The following is an 18713-nucleotide window of genomic DNA, read 5'->3' on the forward strand; positions in this document are numbered from 1 at the left end:
GTCCAGTATCAGTGGCCGAAGTCCAAGGTGCAGCAGCATGGCTATGGCCTGGCTTAATCATAATAATAATCATAATCATAATAATAACGTGTGTGTGTGTGTGTGTTTGTGTGGTGTGTGTGTGTGTGTGTGTGTGTGTGTGTGTGTGTGTGTGTGGGTGTGTCAGTAAAAGGTCAGGCTGATAGATCCTCTTCAGACTGTCCAGTATTACCCACAATCCCCTGTACCTGTGATACCTTGATTTCTATAGCGCCTTTCAAAAAACTCAAGGACGCTTTACAGTTCTAAAGGGGAATGGTCAGACAGACAAAACAGAAAACAAACAAAGCAAAACAGAAACAGTGACTAGGGGCCAAAGGCCTTGGTGAACAGATGGGTTTTGAGGGCTGATTTGAAGGAGTCCAGGGTGGGTGGGGGCGTTGCGGATCACTATGGGGAGGGAGTTCCAGAGGGTAGGTGCGGCCACGCTGAAGGCTCTGTCCCCAAAGGTCCGTAGGTTGGTTAATATACGCCATTTAGCTGAGGCTTTTTATCCAAAGCGACTTAGATGATACCATTCCTTATTCCATTCCATGCATTACACTGAGCCTGTCCTCCCATGTCCACCGCCACCAGCCTCCCTCCCTGCCACCCTAACCCTAACCCTAACCCTAACCCTAACACTTATACAGTACCCTAAGCCTAACCCTAACCCTAACCCTAACACTTATACAGTACCCTAACCCTAACACATATACAGTACTCTAACCCTGACCCTAACACATACAGTACCCTAACCCTAACACATACAGTACCCTAAGCCTAACCCTAACCCTAAAGGCCAATGCACACGGCGTGCGATTTTGTCGCACGACAACATTCGATTCTCAATTCACACCAATGAATGAATGAATGTGAATGGAGAATCGAATGTTGTCGTGCGACAATATCGCATCGCACGCCTTGTGCATTGGCCTTAACACATACAGTACCCTAAGCCTAAATTCAAGATTATTGTCACTGTCAATATGTTGATCTCTTTCATTGTTGTCAACATCAATAGAGTTGAGGGACGTTACCTAGACAACAAGACAATCACATTGAACACCATTGAAGAGCGGATCGAATGTCCATGTCAATACAAACCGTATTAAAGGATTTACAGTAGATTCAAATGATCAATGCAGTATCCGTCTGTAGACAATGAGGAGTGTGTATTGAATATCATAGCAGGTTTCAATACTGAATGCTGCCTTTATCAAGTTGACCTAGTTGAGGCCCCCTGTGTGTGTGTGTGTGTGTGTGTGTGCGTGTGTGTGTGTGTGTGTGTGTGTGTGTGTGCGAGTGTGTGCGTGTGTGTGTGCGTGTGTGTGTGCGTGTGTGGGTCTGTTCAGCATTCAGAGGTTCCACTCTCACAATCACTGACCTTCACCTATTTCAGCAAATTCAGCAAAGCCATCTTACTACCTCTCTCTCTCCCTCTCTCTCCATCCATCTCTGTCCCACTCGTTCTCTCTCTCTCCACACACACGCACACACACACATACACACACACACCATCTTACTACCTCTCTCTCTCCCTCTCTCTCCATCCATCTCTGTCCCACTCGTTCTCTCTCTCTCCACACACACACACACACACACACACACACGCACACACACACACACACACACACACACACACACACACACACACAAACATGCTAACAGACTTCAGTGTGATTGCCAGGTGAACTAACAGAATTAGTGGTCGTCCCTTTTTGACTTGTGATCCTTGTAACTCAACACCTGATGTCTCCATGGGCTGTCACAGTAGGAGGTTATGGATGTGGCAGGATGGCATATGTCTCCATGACCCCCCCCCCCCCCCCCCCCCTCCTTCCAGGCTACCGGTGAGAGGTAATGGGACCCAGGTGGTGGGGGGCGTCAGGGCCCCCCCCCCCCCCCTGACCTCATGTTTGTCCACCATCTGATGGCATCGTCAGAGGGGTGACTCCAGCCCCCCTACCTCCAGTCCCCTTCAGCCCCCCTCCAGTCCCCTCTAGTCCTGTCCAGCCCCCCCCTCCAACCCCCTCCAGCCCCCCCTATAGCCCCCCCCTCCCCTGTAACGCTGACCTCTGTCACTCAGTACCCGGCCGGCCCCTCCAGTCTGCTTCCGCTCAGGACCATTAAAAACACTCAGCCAACACAGACACACACAGCATGCTGGCTCGCTAACATCCCATTAACCCTTCCATTAGTGATGCATAGACACACACACACACATACACGCACGCATGCACACACACACACACACACACACACACACACACACACGCACGCACGCATGCACGCACACACACACACACACACACACACGCATGCACACACACATACACACACACACACACACACACACACACAAACACCTGAAATGACAGTCTCCCTATGAAGACACAAAACCTCAGTTACAAATATAATTGCTTCTGTGTCTACGCCGTGGGAATGCGAATGTTACCCCAGACGTATGTTGAAAGGATCTGGAGAGATCAAGTCAACATTAAATGGTAACAGACAGTTGTGTTTTGTGTCAAAGCTGAATATAATTTTTTAAACATCCACCAACCAATTTTAACCCCCAAGAACATCAATAAGTATGATAAACACACACAGCTTCTTGTTAGGCTCAACTTTCTGGTCGGTCAGGCAGTTCTGAGGGCTGGATGGGCTGGATGCTTGATTGACAGCTGGCTTTCAAAGCCTGCTATGTCGCACAAACAGAGAAAACTCTCATGGCTAGCTACAGGGAGAATCGCTCTCATTCAGCTAGATTATGCAAGAACCTTCTGACTCTAATTTCTAAAAAGAAGCAGAGGTCCCACAGCAATTACACTTGTGTTCTGCACAAATTGTTACCAAATGTTGACGTTTGGCCTGTTTACCAGATCCTCTATATTCTAGCAGGGTTTGGGATTGAATGCTATGATGATTAGCTAAAATAATCATTCTAAAATGTTCAGAATGTAACTAGCTTGCTGCGTTATATCACACATGACATTCATCTGTTAGATGTGCTTATAGTTCTTCTGTCTTTTAATTACCAACTATTTAACTAGTGTTGAAATGTGTAATGCATTGGGTGGATGTGCAGCCACGACAAACACAGGGTGATGTTGGCATGGTAACTAAATGCTGGTGTGGGGTAGTGGTGGCCTAGTGCGTAGTGAATTGGACTAGTGATCAGAAGGTCATGACTTCAAATCCCACCTGGGGAGACCACCACCACCACCACTAGTGTACCCATGAGCAAGGCCCTAAATTACTCCAGGGAGACTGTCTCTGTAATCTCTAATTGTAATAAAAAAATACTTTATCCTCTGGATAAAAATGTAGCCTAAATGGAGCTAGTTGAAGGGAGGGAAGAGCGAGCAGGTGAAACGAGGAGAGATGGAGAGGTGGAGATAAGAGATGGACAAATGGATAAATATCGGTTAGATAAATGGATAGTTATAGATCAGATTTAGATAAAAGAGTGTGGGTCTTAGACGTTAAGAGGCAGACAAGGAGAGACTGAGAAGTGTTGTTTGACTGCTGCTGTGGGCGGAGCTTAAAGTGCAGAGACCGCTTTCTGATTGGTGCAACGAGTGGAGAAAGACGACAACAGCTTTCTCCCTGTGTTGATCCCGCCCACTTTAGGCCCAGTGATCCCACCCACTTTAGGCCCAGTGATCCTGCCCACTTTAGGCCCAGTGACCCCGCCCACTTTAGGCCCAGTGACCCCGCCCACTTTAGGCCCAGTGATCCCGCCCATCTTAGGCCCAGTGATCCCACCCACTTTAGGCCCAGTGATCCCGCCCACTTTAGGCCCAGTGATCCCGCCCACTTTAGGCCCAGTGATCCCTGCCCACTTTAGGCCTAGTGATCCCGCCCACTTTAGGCCCAGTGACCCTGCCCACTTTAGGCCCAGTGATCCCGCCCACTTTAGGCCCAGTGACCCCGCCCACTTTAGGCCCAGTGATCCCGCCCACTTTAGGCCCAGTGACCCTGCCCACTTTAGGCCCAGTGACCCCGCCCACTTTAGGCCCAGTGACCCCGCCCACTTTAGGCCCAGTGACCCCGCCCACTTTAGGCCCAGTGATCCCGCCCACTTTAGGCCCAGTGATCCCGCCCACTTTAGGCCCAGTGACCCCGCCCACTTTAGGCCCAGTGATCCCGCCCACTTTAGGCCCAGTGATCCCGCCCACTTTAGGCCCAGTGACCCCGCCCACTTTAGGCCCAGTGATCCCGCCCACTTTAGGCCCAGTGATCCCGCCCACTTTAGGCCCAGTGATCCCGCCCACTTTAGGCCCAGTGATCCCGCCCACTTTAGGCCCAGTGATTGCATGTGATGGGGGGGATGGAGATCTTAGAAATGCAATGTGATACATTCTTCATTTCTTGTTGCTTATTATAACTCCCCAAATAACATATTCACAAGGCAATCAGGCAATTGCCCCCCCCCCCTCCTTACAAACAACACACACACACAAACACACACACACGCACCGAAGAATAAATGTTCTGTTAGCAGACTGTGTGTGTGTGTGCGTGTGTGCGTGTGTGCGTGTATGTGTGTGTGTGTGTGTGTGTGTGTGTGTGTGTGCGTGTGTGTGCGTGTGTGTTGTTTGTAAGGAATGGTAACTAGGCTCTGTGCCTCAGCTGAAACAGAGCCGGTCTGCCAGCTGTAGGATCTGAGGGCTTAACCGGGGCCAGGTGCTGCTGGCTTCAGACTGCTGCAGTATTTCACCCACAATGCATCTCTGGATCATCTCAATGCTCTCCTGATTACTGCAGCTTAGAATGATAAGGTTCTATGATAAGGTTCTATCTTAGAATGATAAGGTTCTATCTTAGAATGATAAGGTTCTATCTCCGTTTACGGCAGTTCAGAGATATTGAGCGTCAAAGTTTTTACATTCCATTATGTTTTGTGAGATGGAACCTTTGTATTTTATGAATTACTAACTCGAAAAAGGTCAATATTTTAAAAATAACACCATACAGGCATTAATAAACACCTAATGGATCAGATTATGTAAAAAAACTCATGGAGATAGAACCGTATAATTCTAACGTCACAATACTGTCACAGGAAGGTACCTCCAGAAAAATAATGGGTTCAACCATTTTATTTGTATTTCTTATTTCTTTGTAATATCCTGTAAAGATGTCGAGTCTTGTGAAGAAAAGGAGAGGAAGAAGAACAACTGACCAGGAGAGTCGTGACATTGTGGTCACGTGGGACTATTGTGCAATTCAGTTATAATGGAACCTTCTACCACCTAACCATCCTGGAGACATGCCATTTACCCATCAGGGGAGGCAGTCATGCAGCCCGATCACGTCTCTTCACAACACTGGCTCCCCGCTGGTGGAATGAGCTCCCCACGGCTGTCAGAACTGCAGAGTCACTACCCATCTTCCGTCGTAGACTGAAGACCTCCATCTCTTCAGGTTACACCTTAACTGCTCCTCCTGAGACCTACTGCCCCTCACCACCACGTCTCCTGAAGACACCCGCTTTTCCCCTCTTTTGTGTCCCTAACAACTTCTATTGACCCCCTTGTACTGTTTCTCTGTTTCTCCAGTGTCAAAAAAATACAAATAAACTATGATGAATGAATGAATGAATGAATTAATTAATTAATTAATGAATGGACTTTATTGTCATTGTTACAGTACAGGTACCAAACAACGAAATTTAGGAGGGGTGGCTCCCCTGGTGTTAGGAAAGAAAAAAAAAACTTTTAGAAAAAAAAAATCACAAGAAGGTAAGGAGCTGGTTTACATAAATAAAGGCTATGTACACAATCCACTGTACTATACTGCACAGATAGTCAACTAGGGTTGTCATATTGCACAATAGTATTTTTTCACGTTATTTAAAGTGTCACAGTTTGCAGGCTTGAAATGTACATGTTTGTGCCTCAGCACTACACCTGATTTTTTCAGTCCAGCAGCTGCCATACAATCCGTCCAGACTGTCCAGGGCCCAGAACTTAGGTCTTTGCTGTGTTCAGGGCCTGGACGGCCCTGTGGTAGAAGCAGTTCTTCAGTCTGTTTGTCTTAGCGGCCAGGGTCCTGAACCTCCTTTTCGAGGGCAGCCTGGTAAAGTGTACGTGCCCAGGGTGGGTCGGGTCCCTGGAGATCTTTGAGGCCTTCCTGAGACAGCGTGTGTTGTACAGCTCTTCCAGAGAGGGGAGGGGGGCGCCGGTGATCTTCTGTGCTGTTCTCACTACTCTCTGTAGCGCATTTCTCTCCGCTGTTGTGCAGCTGGAGAACCAGTTGCAGATGCCGTAGGTGAGGATGCTCTCCACTGCGCCGCGGTAGAAGGCCACCAGTATCTCCTGCTTGTTGTGTTCCTTCCTGAGGCATCTCAGGGTGTATAGCCGCTGTTGTGCCCTCTTGATGGTGCCTTTTGTGTTGTCCTTCCAGGTCAGGTCATCCCGCATGTGATGTCCCAGGAATCGGAGGGTTGAGACTCTCTCCACGCTCTCTCCGTCGATGAGCAGGGGCTGGATCTCGGACTTTTTCCTCCTGAAGTCTACGATGAATTCCTGGGTCTTTGACTTGTTCAGCAGCAGGTTGTTAACCTTGCACAGCTTGCTCAGTTGCTCTACCTCATCCCTGTACGCCGCCTCGTCCCCCCCCGAGATACATCCCACCACGGTGGTGTCGTCTGCAAACTTTACGATGTAGTTGCTGGGGTGGACGGGGGTGAAGTCGTAGGTGTAGAGGTTGTAGAGGATGGGGCTTAGCACGCAGCCCTGGGGGGTTTAGAAGAAGGTGATAGAAGAAGGTTTTTCCTTCTATCAATCTTTCTGCTACGACTGGTGGATTGATGATTCACTTGCTTAGTATTCAAATGTTTGATTGTTAGTCGCTTTGGAATAAGGCGTCTACTAAATTCCCAAAATGTAAATGTAAATGAGGCTGGTGGAGGTAGAATTCAGAGGACGGGCTCATGGAATGGAATGAGGAATGATATCAAACCCGTCCTCCGGTTTCTACCTCCACCAGCCTCCTCTGCTGGAGACGTGTAACACTGAGGCTGCTGGATGTCCTCGTCCTCTGTCACATGGTCCCGTTGTTCAGAAAGAACGAGAGGAAGGGGAAAGACAGGCAGGAAGGAAGCAGCCGAATAGAGAGAATTAGAGAGGAAAGCCAAGAAAAACCCCAGAAATCCTTGAACACATTTAGAGAATGCAAGAATATGTATTTATGGCGGATTGTGAGGAAGCCGGGAACAGTAGGAGAGTATCTGTGGCCTCTGGCCCGGTCTGTCAACGAGAGAAGACAGTGCTAACTGGACAAGCCACCGATGACAAGGGGATTAAACAGCTGATGTAGTACACACCAGGGGAGGCTGGCGGAGGTAGAAATCGGAGGACAGGCCGTTCAACACCACATTCATGTTTGAGATGTAAAACAAGCAGGATACCATAAACAGTGCTAAAGAACAACTTTATTGAGACATTCCATTTGTTGTCATAGTAACACTGAGGGAGCACTGGTTACTGTTTCTTATGATGTGTGATGGATAGACGATTCACTTACTTAGTCAAATGTGTTTGTTGTAAGTCGCTTTGGATAAAGGCGTCTGCGAAATGCCTAAAATGTAAAATGTGATGACTGTGAGGACAGATGGAGATGCTAAGTGTGTGTGTGTGTAAGTGTGTGTAAGTGTGTGTGTGGTCGGGGAACATGGGCCATTCCCTGGCACTGTATGGCTGACAGTCTAGTTTGGCATGAGCCTACATCCATGAAGATCGCAGACGCAGAGCAGTCGAGGCTGGCGGAGGTAGAAATCGGAGGACGGGCTCATTGGAACGTGTGGAACGGAATGAGGAACGGTGTCAAACACAAAGCGATACTCATTCCATTCCACTGCATTACAATGAGCCCGTCCTCCGATTTCTACCTCCACATTTACAGTACATTACATTTACAGGACATTACATTTACAGGACATTACATTTACAGTACATTACATTTACATGACATCCCCGGCTCGGCCAGCTGAGTCATACCAAAGATTATAAAATGGTAACCGATGCCTCCCTGCTTGGCACTCAGTATTAAGGGTTGGATTGGGGGGGGGTAAGACCCTGCGACATACCAGCGTCATGTCCAGGGGGGTGTACTTGTACATCAAGCCGCCTCACGCTACGGAAACAGGAGATAGGCTCCTCCCCCTAAGGGCCGTTAGGCTCGAGGACCATCGGTTTTCACGGCTCCTTACTTCCTACTACGTTTACATTTTTGACATTTAGCAGACGCCTTTTATCCAAAGCGACTACTTCCTCCTCCACCGGGCCTCCCCCTGACGCAGACCAGCCACCACCGAGGCTCACCCGCTCACGTTCACACGCACAGCTCTCTCAAGACAGACGACGTAACCCACATGCTATATGCATTGGTGCCTTAGGAGGAACGTTCCGAAATAACTCCAGCAGTGGAAAAAAACGTGACGACAAGCGAGTCCTCAGACAGGAAACCGCTGTCGTTCTCCGCCGGGCCCTGCGCAGAGCGAAGCAGAACAGGAGGACTGTGGGAAGGAAGCCGGCGGTCGTCGTTAAACAGGAGGACCAGGGGGAAGGAAGGACAGTGTATACACCAGTACATTAAACATGGACGACCCTCCCAAACCATAAACCTCTTGGTGTGCCAGACTGGGGCAGGCTGGCATGTAGTATGGACGGTCACATGATCATATCTGGGTCTGTCTGGTCTGGTCATGATTAATGACTGCATGGTCGGACTCCCAGAGAGAGAGAGAGAGAGAGAGAGAGAGAGAGAGGGGGGAGGGGGGAGTGTATGTTTATGTGTGTGTTCATGTGTGTGTGTGTGTGTGTGTGTGTGTGTGTGTGTGTGTGTGTGTGTGTGTGTGTGTGTGTGTGTGTGTGCAATGTCAGTACCAGTTTAAACGGAAGCACATGGTCATGAGTAGAAAAAGCAAGCCATTATCGAACCATATTTTCTAAATGGATGTGAAGTATTTGATTGCAGGATAAGATTCTGGTTAAAAGAGGAAATAGGGGCTGCCTGTGTTTCCTGTGAGTACAGCTGTGGCGAAAACACCTTGTCTCTCCTTCTCCGACCTACACAGTGTGGAAGGAGGTATATATATATATATATATATATATATATATATATAGAGAGAGAGAGAGAGAGAGAGAGAGAGAGAGAGAGAGAGAGAGAGAGAGAGAGAGAGAGAGAGAGAGAGAGAGAGAGAGAGAGAGAGAGAGAGAGAGAGAGAGAGAGAGAGAACATAACACCCTTCAAATGAAAATACTGTAGTCTTTCATATTCTGCCTGCCACCATGTTGCCTCCCTGTCCCTACTGCTCACTGATGAGGAAAATAAAAGGGTTTTGACTTGACTGGATGGATTCATTTGGTAATACTGCCACCTAGTGGTTGAAATAGGCATAGCTTGCTGAAAAACGCATGTCCATCAGTGGAGGCGAGTGAAGGTAGACATCGGAGGACGGACGGTCTCATTGTAGCGTAAGGAACGGAATCACACACACACACACACACACACACACACACACACACACACATGTCCATTCCATGCATTTACAATGAGCCCGTCCTCCGATATCTACCTCTGCCAGCCTCCCATGTCATGACGTCTGTGCTCGGTAACATGACAACCAGCTTCAACTTACTTACGACATGATTCTGTAGATGGATGATTTCTAGTTTTATATAGAAAACCATGACGTCAGGTTGACCTACATTGTCTCATTGTTAACACTATTGACTGCATAGTGTTGTTACCATTCTTATATTGTATTCCTCCTTGTCCTTGTAACTTCACTGCACTATTTAGAGGTAGCTCATCAAATGCAATTCACTGTTCACTGCTGTGTCCTCCTGGGCATGTGATCGATAACTGAATACACTTTGATTTGATGATTTGATTTGATTTAATATGGCCATTACTATTTCTGATAATAATAATGATGATAAAAAAAAACATTCTCACAAGTAGAGGGTAGATCAGGCCAGGGGAGGCTGGTGGAGGCAGAGATTAGCCCATCCTCCGATTTCTACCTCCACCAGCCTCCACTAGGGCAGGTCCTGCATGCATGTTCTACTCAGTAACATTGAATACACAAAGAATACACGTCTGCAGACACCAGTAACATAGGTATCACCATGACAACCACAACACTGTGATCTTGTCACCCGATGACCTTGCAGACCCTCACACCTGCTACAGTGTGTACAGCCCCCCCCCCCCCTGAGACCCTTCAGTATAGTCAGGAACATAGACCCACTCCCCCACACACCTGCCTTGTTTACACAGCACCACACACACACACACACACACACACACACACACACACACACACACACACACACACACACACCATGCACGCAGGCACACACACACACACACACACACACACACACACACACACACAGATGCACTCCCTCACACTCCCTCACACAGGAATGCAGCTGGGGGGGGAACCAGGATCTCTCTAATCCATTTGCAGAGCACACACACACACACACACACACACACACACACACACACACACACATAAATAAACACAACACTCCCTCTCACACCTGCCCTGTCGAACACACACACACACACACACACGTACGTATGTACGCACGCACGCACGCACACATGCACGCAAACACACTCACACACACACGCACCCGCACACATGCATGCACAGACACACACACACAAACAATTATTTTTGCTGAGAGCAATCCTGACATTGAGAGGAATATCTAATTTGAGAGAAGCATCTGTTAGACATGAGATAGCAGACAGAGGCTAGCCTGTCCTCCATGTTTGGACCAGTTGCCTTTCTCAAGAGCACTGTGTCTGTCTCCCTCTCTGTTTTGGTTGTTTTACAATTCATGAAATTCAAAAGAAATCATCAGTTCAACCTCTTTTGAATAGTTTTCTTTCATTAAGTCATCGCTCTACATTGAGGGCCTTGTGCACCCGTAACACATAAAGAGATGTTTTTTCTGACAATGCGCAAAAGAAAAGACCTCATTCTGTAATGAGAATATGACACACAAACATCTAGCGCCCGGAGGGAGCCTACTACTTAATTGGCAGTTTCACTGTGTTGAAAACCAAACAATAACACCAATCTGATGTCGCTTTCCATGGGAGCTTTTGTGGAAGTGTTCTTTGTATAAGAAGAACGTCTGGCACGTCTGGCACCGGCAGAGTCTCTGAACAGCGACATCGAGGAGAAGAACCATCAGTTCTGGCCACCCAGAAGTGTGGATTTTTAGTAAGACTAACCCTTTGCCAGAACCCAGCTTGAATGTTCTGAGTCGTCTTAAGATGACTAACGGCAAATAAGGCGATGTGAAATAAACTTTTCCCAAAAGATGTTTACTATTTTCGGATGAGAACATTGAGTGTTCTGAAAGGCGAATGAGAAATCTTATGAGTGGATGCATGTGTGTGTGTGTGTGTGTGTGTCGAATCTCATTGGTGTGTGTTTAAGTTTGAAAACTGTTTATGTGTGTGTATTAGCCTGCGTGTTTGTGTTAGACTGAGAGGAATGTGAGCATATTAGTAGTGTGCAGTCGGGGGATGAGCAGCGTAGGATCAGGATATTCTGTTCCTTGGCAGCCAGGAGGCTTTTTCAAGGCCTGAGGAGGGAGACAGCTGACCAGCTCGCTAACAGGACCAGCCAGCCGCTGTCTCCTGACCTCCACCCCCCTCTGTGCACCAAGGGCGAACATGCATGCACACACTCACACACACACACACACACACACACGCATAATAATAATAACTTAGCTCAAAGTACTTTAATCACGCGCACATGCATGCATACTTAGCTCAAAGTACTTTAATCACGCACACATGCATGCACACACACGTGTGTATCAAAAATGTCCAGTGCATCTTATATTCCCACTGCAATAACGATGGCACACACACACATGCACACACACGTGCACGTACGCACACACACACACACACACATAATAATAATAATAATAATAATAACTTTATTTGTATAGCGCTTTTCCTGCAAACGTTGCAGCTCAAAGTACTTTAATCACACACACATGCATGCACACACACACACACACACACACACACACACACATACACACACACACACACACACACACACACACACTCAGGCACACACACACACACACACACATACACACACACACACACATACACACCCAGGCACACACACACACACACACGTATACACACACACACACACACACACACACACTCAGGCACACACACACACACACACACACCCACACACACACACACACACTCAGGCACACACACACACACACACACACACACACACACACACAGCCGTCTCCAGAATGTGCCCCCCCCCACCTCTGTCCATCTCTCCCTCTGTCCCTTCTTTCACACCGCTGTGCTACCTAACATGAAGTCACCAGTCTGACCAGACTAGCACAGTGAGGGTTGAGTGCGAGGTGGATTTCGCTCCGTTCTGTGGCTGCGTTTCTCTGGAACATCATGTGGTTGTGTGCCTGGCCTTGTTACAGCCATATGTTATCCTCTTAAAACACACACATATCAACATTAACACAATTCACTGTAAAACTGACTGGACCCAGACAATATAGAATATCCATTCTTTAAGTGTTAATGTTTCATGTAGCGTGGTTAACTTTGACCTCTGGGAAGGGGGTTGTTGTAAGCCCATGGAAAACGAGCTACTCAATTAAACATGGACGTTCCAAGACCAACATGCGAGGAGAACCTCTCTATTTCCACGAATTGGGGACATTTCTATACCGTGTCCTCGAGGGTATGGAGACCAGCGGGGAGGTGTGAGGGGGTAGGAGTCGTGCGCTAATGAGCCACACTGCCTGTCGACATTCCACAGCGCGCCCACGGGCCACGTCTCACCTGGCGCCGCGCGCCGCTATGGAGGGTTGTTGCGAACACCATCACAAAGAATAAGACCACTAGTTACCATTTGAACGACATCACATCTACCTGCCAACTATTTCACCTCAGCGAAAGGGGGGACACGTTAACTATATACCGCTCAAAATTCATTTTACGCATAGGTGTAATTTGGGACAGACCTCACCTATTGAGTGGGCGTATAGGCACGTTCTATGGAGACGCTCAACGTGGGCTAAATAACCTACAATGGTAGGCCTACATCTATTATAAATATAGAAACACATAGGCCCTATAATTAATGAAATGGAATTGTTTGCAGTGCATTATATTAACTGCAGAGGGAAGCAAGTGGCCCAGAATTGAGGATTTTATATATATATATATATATGGGTGTTCACTTCGGCCCAAACCTTAGGGGTGGATTGCGCGTAGGCTACATAAAAGCATCCATTCAACATCATAGATATATTGTTATTTTTCTAACAAAGTTATGGCTAGCCATAGGCCTATGCGTAATGAAGAATGTCCCATTGAAGAATCTCTTGTGGTCTGGAGATATTAGGACTATATATGTGAAGTATATGCCTAAATTATAAGATTCTATTCCACATATTGATTTAAAAATCCCAAATCAATCAAATCACACAATAATCTACAATTCTTCAATAATACCTTTACAATACCTTAACAAAGTCTGCAGATTCTCTGAACATCATTGTTTTTCGCTATCATAATATCTATAACAGGCTGCGCCGGCCAGACATCTGAATGATCCACGGGTCCTGGGAACGTGTAGTGAACTAAAGGGCACTGGTTTCTGTGGGCCAAACTGGGGGGGGACATCTGTTTCACAGTGACCATGACGCTAAAAAGTTTGATGTGTCCCTGTGGTGCTGCGGCGCTCCGGCTCAGCCGCCCGAACATCTGGAACACTGCCAACATGTGAGGAACATCTGGAACACTGCCAACATGTGAACATCTGGAACACTGCCAACATGTGAACATCTGGAACACTGCCAACATGTGAGGAACATCTGGAACACTGCCAACATGTGAGGAACATCTGGAACACTGCCAACATGTGAGGAACATCTGGAACACTGCCAACATGTGAGGAACATCTGGAACACTGCCAACATGTGAGGAACATCTGGAACACTGCCAACATGTGAGGAACATCTGGAACACTGCCAACATGTGAGGAACCTCTGGAACACTGCCAACATGTGAGGAACATCTGGAACACTGCCAACATGTGAGGAACATGTGGAACACTGCCAACATGTGAACATCTGGAACACTGCCAACATGTGAGGAATATCTGGAACACTGCCAACATGTGAGGAACATCTGGAACACTGCCAACATGTGAGGAACATCTGGAACACTGCCAACATGTGAGGAACATCTGGAACACTGCCAACATGTGAGGAACATCTGGAACACTGCCAACATGTGAGGAACATCTGGAACACTGCCAACATGTGAGGAACATCTGGAACACTGCCAACATGTGAGGAACCTCTGGAACACTGCCAACATGTGAGGAATATCTGGAACACTGCCAACATGTGAGGAACATCTGGACCACTGCCAACATGTGAGGAACATCTGGAACACTGCCAACATGTGAGGAACATCTGGAACACTGCCAACATGTGAGGAACATCTGGAACACTGCCAACATGTGAGGAACATCTGGAACACTGCCAACATGTGAGGAACATCTGGAACACTGCCAACATGTGAGGAACATCTGGAACACTGCCAACATGTGAACATCTGGAACACTGCCAACATGTGAACATCTGGAACACTGCCAACATGTGAGGAACATCTGGAACACTGCCAACATGTGAGGAACATCTGGAACACTGCCAACATGTGAGGAACATCTGGAACACTGCCAACATGTGAGGAACATCTGGAACACTGCCAACATGTGAGGCATTCCAGAGAACCAGAGCGACTCCGGGACTCCACCCATCCACAAGCTTTGGTTTGTCACAATGCGTTGGTTTTTGTCCCAAACACAGAGTTGTATTGGCTGTTAGACGCGTCAGTCATGATTCCTAGGAGAGGGGGGCGGAGCGGGAGCAGACAGATGAGGACTAGAGGCGGCGCGACTGTCAGCCGTGTTCCTCATTCTTGTCCAAATAGGCTGTTCAGCGCAGTTTTGCTTCAAGCTTTAAAGCAATGTACGGAACTATGAAACACAAGGCGTGTTTTTCCCTAACAGAGCAACATATATCCGTAGCGTAAAGTTCATTGTTTTTTTTTGGCACTTTGGAAACACTGACGTTGACTTTCGGGATGGTAAGGTTTGGAGGGTTTACACCGGGGGAGCCTACACCCCAAATAGGTTAGTCTTTTTACAAGATTGTTATTTCGAAGATTACACTTCTTTCAAATGTGCTTTTCGCATACAGTGTGAGCCAGCATCTTTTGGGAGTATTCAGAACTGTAGCCTACTCTCTCTTTTCCTGGCGAAGGTAAACGCGAGAGAGGGACTTGTTGCGCGAAAAAGACCTCCCCAGGGAATGCGCACACCGTCTGTTTGGAGGGTGAACCCAACCCGTTATTATCAACTGCAAATTGCGTTCAAGTCGGTGCGTGTTGGTGATCTTTGGATATTTACAGGGGAAAGGAAAGCTTAGGCTACCAAGCGTGGGGGCGTGCTGTTCTGTTTCTGAATTTCAGTCTGTGAAAACAAGTGAAAACGACTTTGTGGAGAGCGGACATGAGACTCTACTGTGATGGACTTAAAGCGTAATTAAGAAAATTGGAGTCATTATCCCGACTACTGGTTTACTGGTCGCTCTAACGGAACCGCCCGGGGCCAGATGCGCAGTGGAGACCTCGGGTTGAGGAAAGTCCAGACGTCCCCCGGACACTCCTGTAAATGGCATCCAAAAACCCGAACCACCAAACCCCAAACTTATTTCCAGGCCAAACCAAACCCGTCCAATTGATTTGATTTCTAACAGCTTGAAGAAGAACCACCGGAGCTCCAATGTCGGAGCGAGAGAGTGATGGAGGAGACGGGCTGTGCAGCGATGGAGCCCCGGAGTTCATCCCGCCGGCGAGGGGGTCCAGGGCGGGGGGCAGGCGGAGCGGAGTCATCCAGGACCCCGACACCCTCCTCCTGGAGGCGGTGAGGGTAGCCCCCCGCCGGAGCAGCATCATAAAGGTAGGAGTTGTCTGAAGCCTTTGTTTCACTTACTCACTCCGTGATGTTAGAATTATAAGGTTCTATCTCCATTTTTGTCAAAATTGAGTTTTTTACATCATCTGATCCATTAGGTGTTTATTAATGCCTGTGTGGTGTTATTTTTTAAAATGTTGAAATGTTTGAGTTAGTAATTCATAAAATACAAAGGTTCCATCTCACAAAACACAATGGAATGTAAGAACTTTGACGCTCAATATCTCTGAACTACCCTAAACGGAGATAGAACCTTATCATTCTAAACGGAGATAGAACCTTATCATTCTAAACGGAGATAGAACCTTCTCATTCTAAACGGAGATAGAACCTTATCATTCTAAATGGAGATAGAACCTTATCATTCTAAACGGAGATAGAACCTTATCATTCTAAACGGTGATAGAACCTTCTCATTCTAAACGGAGATAGAACCTTATCATTCTAAACGGAGATAGAACCTTCTCATTCTAAACTCACGACCTGTCCAAAACCAGACCTCTCTCTCATCTCTTAATGAAACACCTGTTCTTACCTCAACCGTTTGTTTAACAAGTGTGCCTACAGAATATAGCTGGCCTTGTCTAAATAGAAGTCTATTGTCTAGGCTTATCAGAGGAGGTTGAGCTGTCCACAGGGGCTGCCTGCTTATTCAGCATGTGGTTCTCCACTTAGAATATATAAACAGACTGGCCGGGCATGGGGGAAGCACGATATAGAGGACGGTTAATAATTAATAGAAGTGCAAATGGTTTGTGATTACGTTAGTGCGCGAATAAAAGGGCCCTAGAGAGGAATGTCAATTAGGTTGCAAGGAGAGAGGTCTCAGTTAGAGTCTGAAACGTACAGTATCCGCGACATAACGTCAAGTCGTGAGTTTAGAATGATAAGGTTCTATCTCCGTTTAGAATGATAAGGTTCTATCTCCGTTTAGAATGATAAGGTTCTATCTCCGTTTAGAATGATAAGGTTCTATCTCCATTTAGAATGATAAGGTTCTATCTCCGTTTAGAATGATAAGGTTCTATCTCCGTTTAGAATGAGAAGGTTCTATCTCCGTTTAGAATGATAAGGTTCTATCTCCGTTTAGAATGATAAGGTTCTATCTCCGTTTAGAATGATAAGGTTCTATCTCCGTTTAGAATGAGAAGGTTCTATCTCCGTTTAGAATGATAAGGTTCTATCTCCGTTTAGGGTAGTTCAGAGATATTGAGCGTCAAAGTTTTTACATTCCATTATGTTCTATGAGATGGAACCTTTGTATTTTATGAATTACTAACTAAAAAATGTCAACATTTTAAAAATAACACCACACAGGCATTAATAAACACCTGATGGATCAGGTTATGTAAAAAACTCAAAAATAATAATAACCAAAAATGGAGATAGAACCTTATAATTCTAACGTCACAAAGTGTTAACTTTGTGTGGCTTGCGGTTTCCTTTAAAAAACAATCGCTCACTCAAAAAAGAGACAGAGAGAGTGTATAGCTGTGGTGGTGGTTGTGTGCGTTGTTGTTCCCCCAAAGAATGTGCACAGCTGATAGCCACACACACACACACACACACACACACACACACACACACAAATGACGCCCGCGCCCGCCCGCACCCCACCTTGGACAACACCGTGCATTCCAGGTCCACGCACGCGCCACCGTGATTCCTATTCAGGAGCCACACAGACACGTCACGCGTGCGTACTCGCATGCCAAACCCTAATCTGTCTGCCTGCCCCATTACGCACGTTCGTTATCAGAATAGTCTTCACTCACCCCTACCTTCTAATTGCTTATCAATAGCAACCATTTGTACACTGGATAAGCGTTTCTCAACAAACCAGCTAAGGGGGGGCGGGGGTGGGGGGGGTGGGGTGGGGTGCAGTTTTGGGCTGCTGTGTTTGTGTTGACAAGGACACTACTACCAACCTGCAGGACAGGTGACACATTTCTCCACGCCACACCTGTGATTGGATTTCAGGTCACTTGACCCAGGAGGATTATGTTCTAGGATGTAGATCAGTGTTCTGTGGTTGTCCGTGCCTGTCACTGCGACACCCTGGTGAGGGGGACGGGCTGCACACTCCAGCCTCTCTCCCTGGGAGGAGCAGGACGGTGGAGCAGGGCAGCACAGGGGCCCTCTCTACCCTCCCCCAGCAGGAAGAGACTCAATGATGGACAGATGGAGGGAGAGGAGAGGAGAGGAGAGGAGAGGAGAGGACGACTGATGTCAGGGACTGCCGTGCCTGTCACTGACATCACTCTCCCTGTCCTCTCCTCTCCTCTCCTCTCCTCTCCTCTCCTCTCCTCTGGAGAACGGATAGAGAGACTAGGGGGGGGGGGGAGAGGAGGGGGGAAAGGGAGGGGAGAGAGGGATGGAGGAAAAGGGAGGGGAGAGAGAGAGAGAAGGGGGGTCCAAAGGAACCCACCTATCAGTGGGGCCGGATGTTTTGGGAAGCCAATGGCGACACCCTGATTGAAACCGAAGGGAAAAGGGCGTGGCCGCCGGCATCCCGTCTCGTCCCCTCCGTCTCTCTCACGCCACCGACTGACACATCCACAGCGGGGGGCGTGGCCACAGCGTTAGTCACATG

The 18713-nt window shown here is 47.5% G+C and overlaps 1 protein-coding gene across 1 annotated transcript in view; it reads left to right on the forward strand.

Annotated features, from left to right (window-relative positions):
* Positions 1-15928: 15928 nt before the first annotated feature.
* Positions 15929-18713, forward strand: part of plcl1 (phospholipase C like 1) — a gene marked incomplete at both ends in the record, with an annotated part of 77992 nt that continues 75207 nt past the window's right edge. The window contains 1 exon segment of the mRNA XM_080536437.1: positions 15929-16105. Within this exon segment, the coding sequence (XP_080392563.1) occupies positions 15929-16105 (177 nt within the window).

This window comes from Nansenia antarctica (assembly GCF_963989245.1).
Source record: "Nansenia antarctica genome assembly, chromosome: 7".
In the NCBI taxonomy this organism is placed as follows: domain Eukaryota; kingdom Metazoa; phylum Chordata; class Actinopteri; order Argentiniformes; family Microstomatidae; genus Nansenia; species Nansenia antarctica.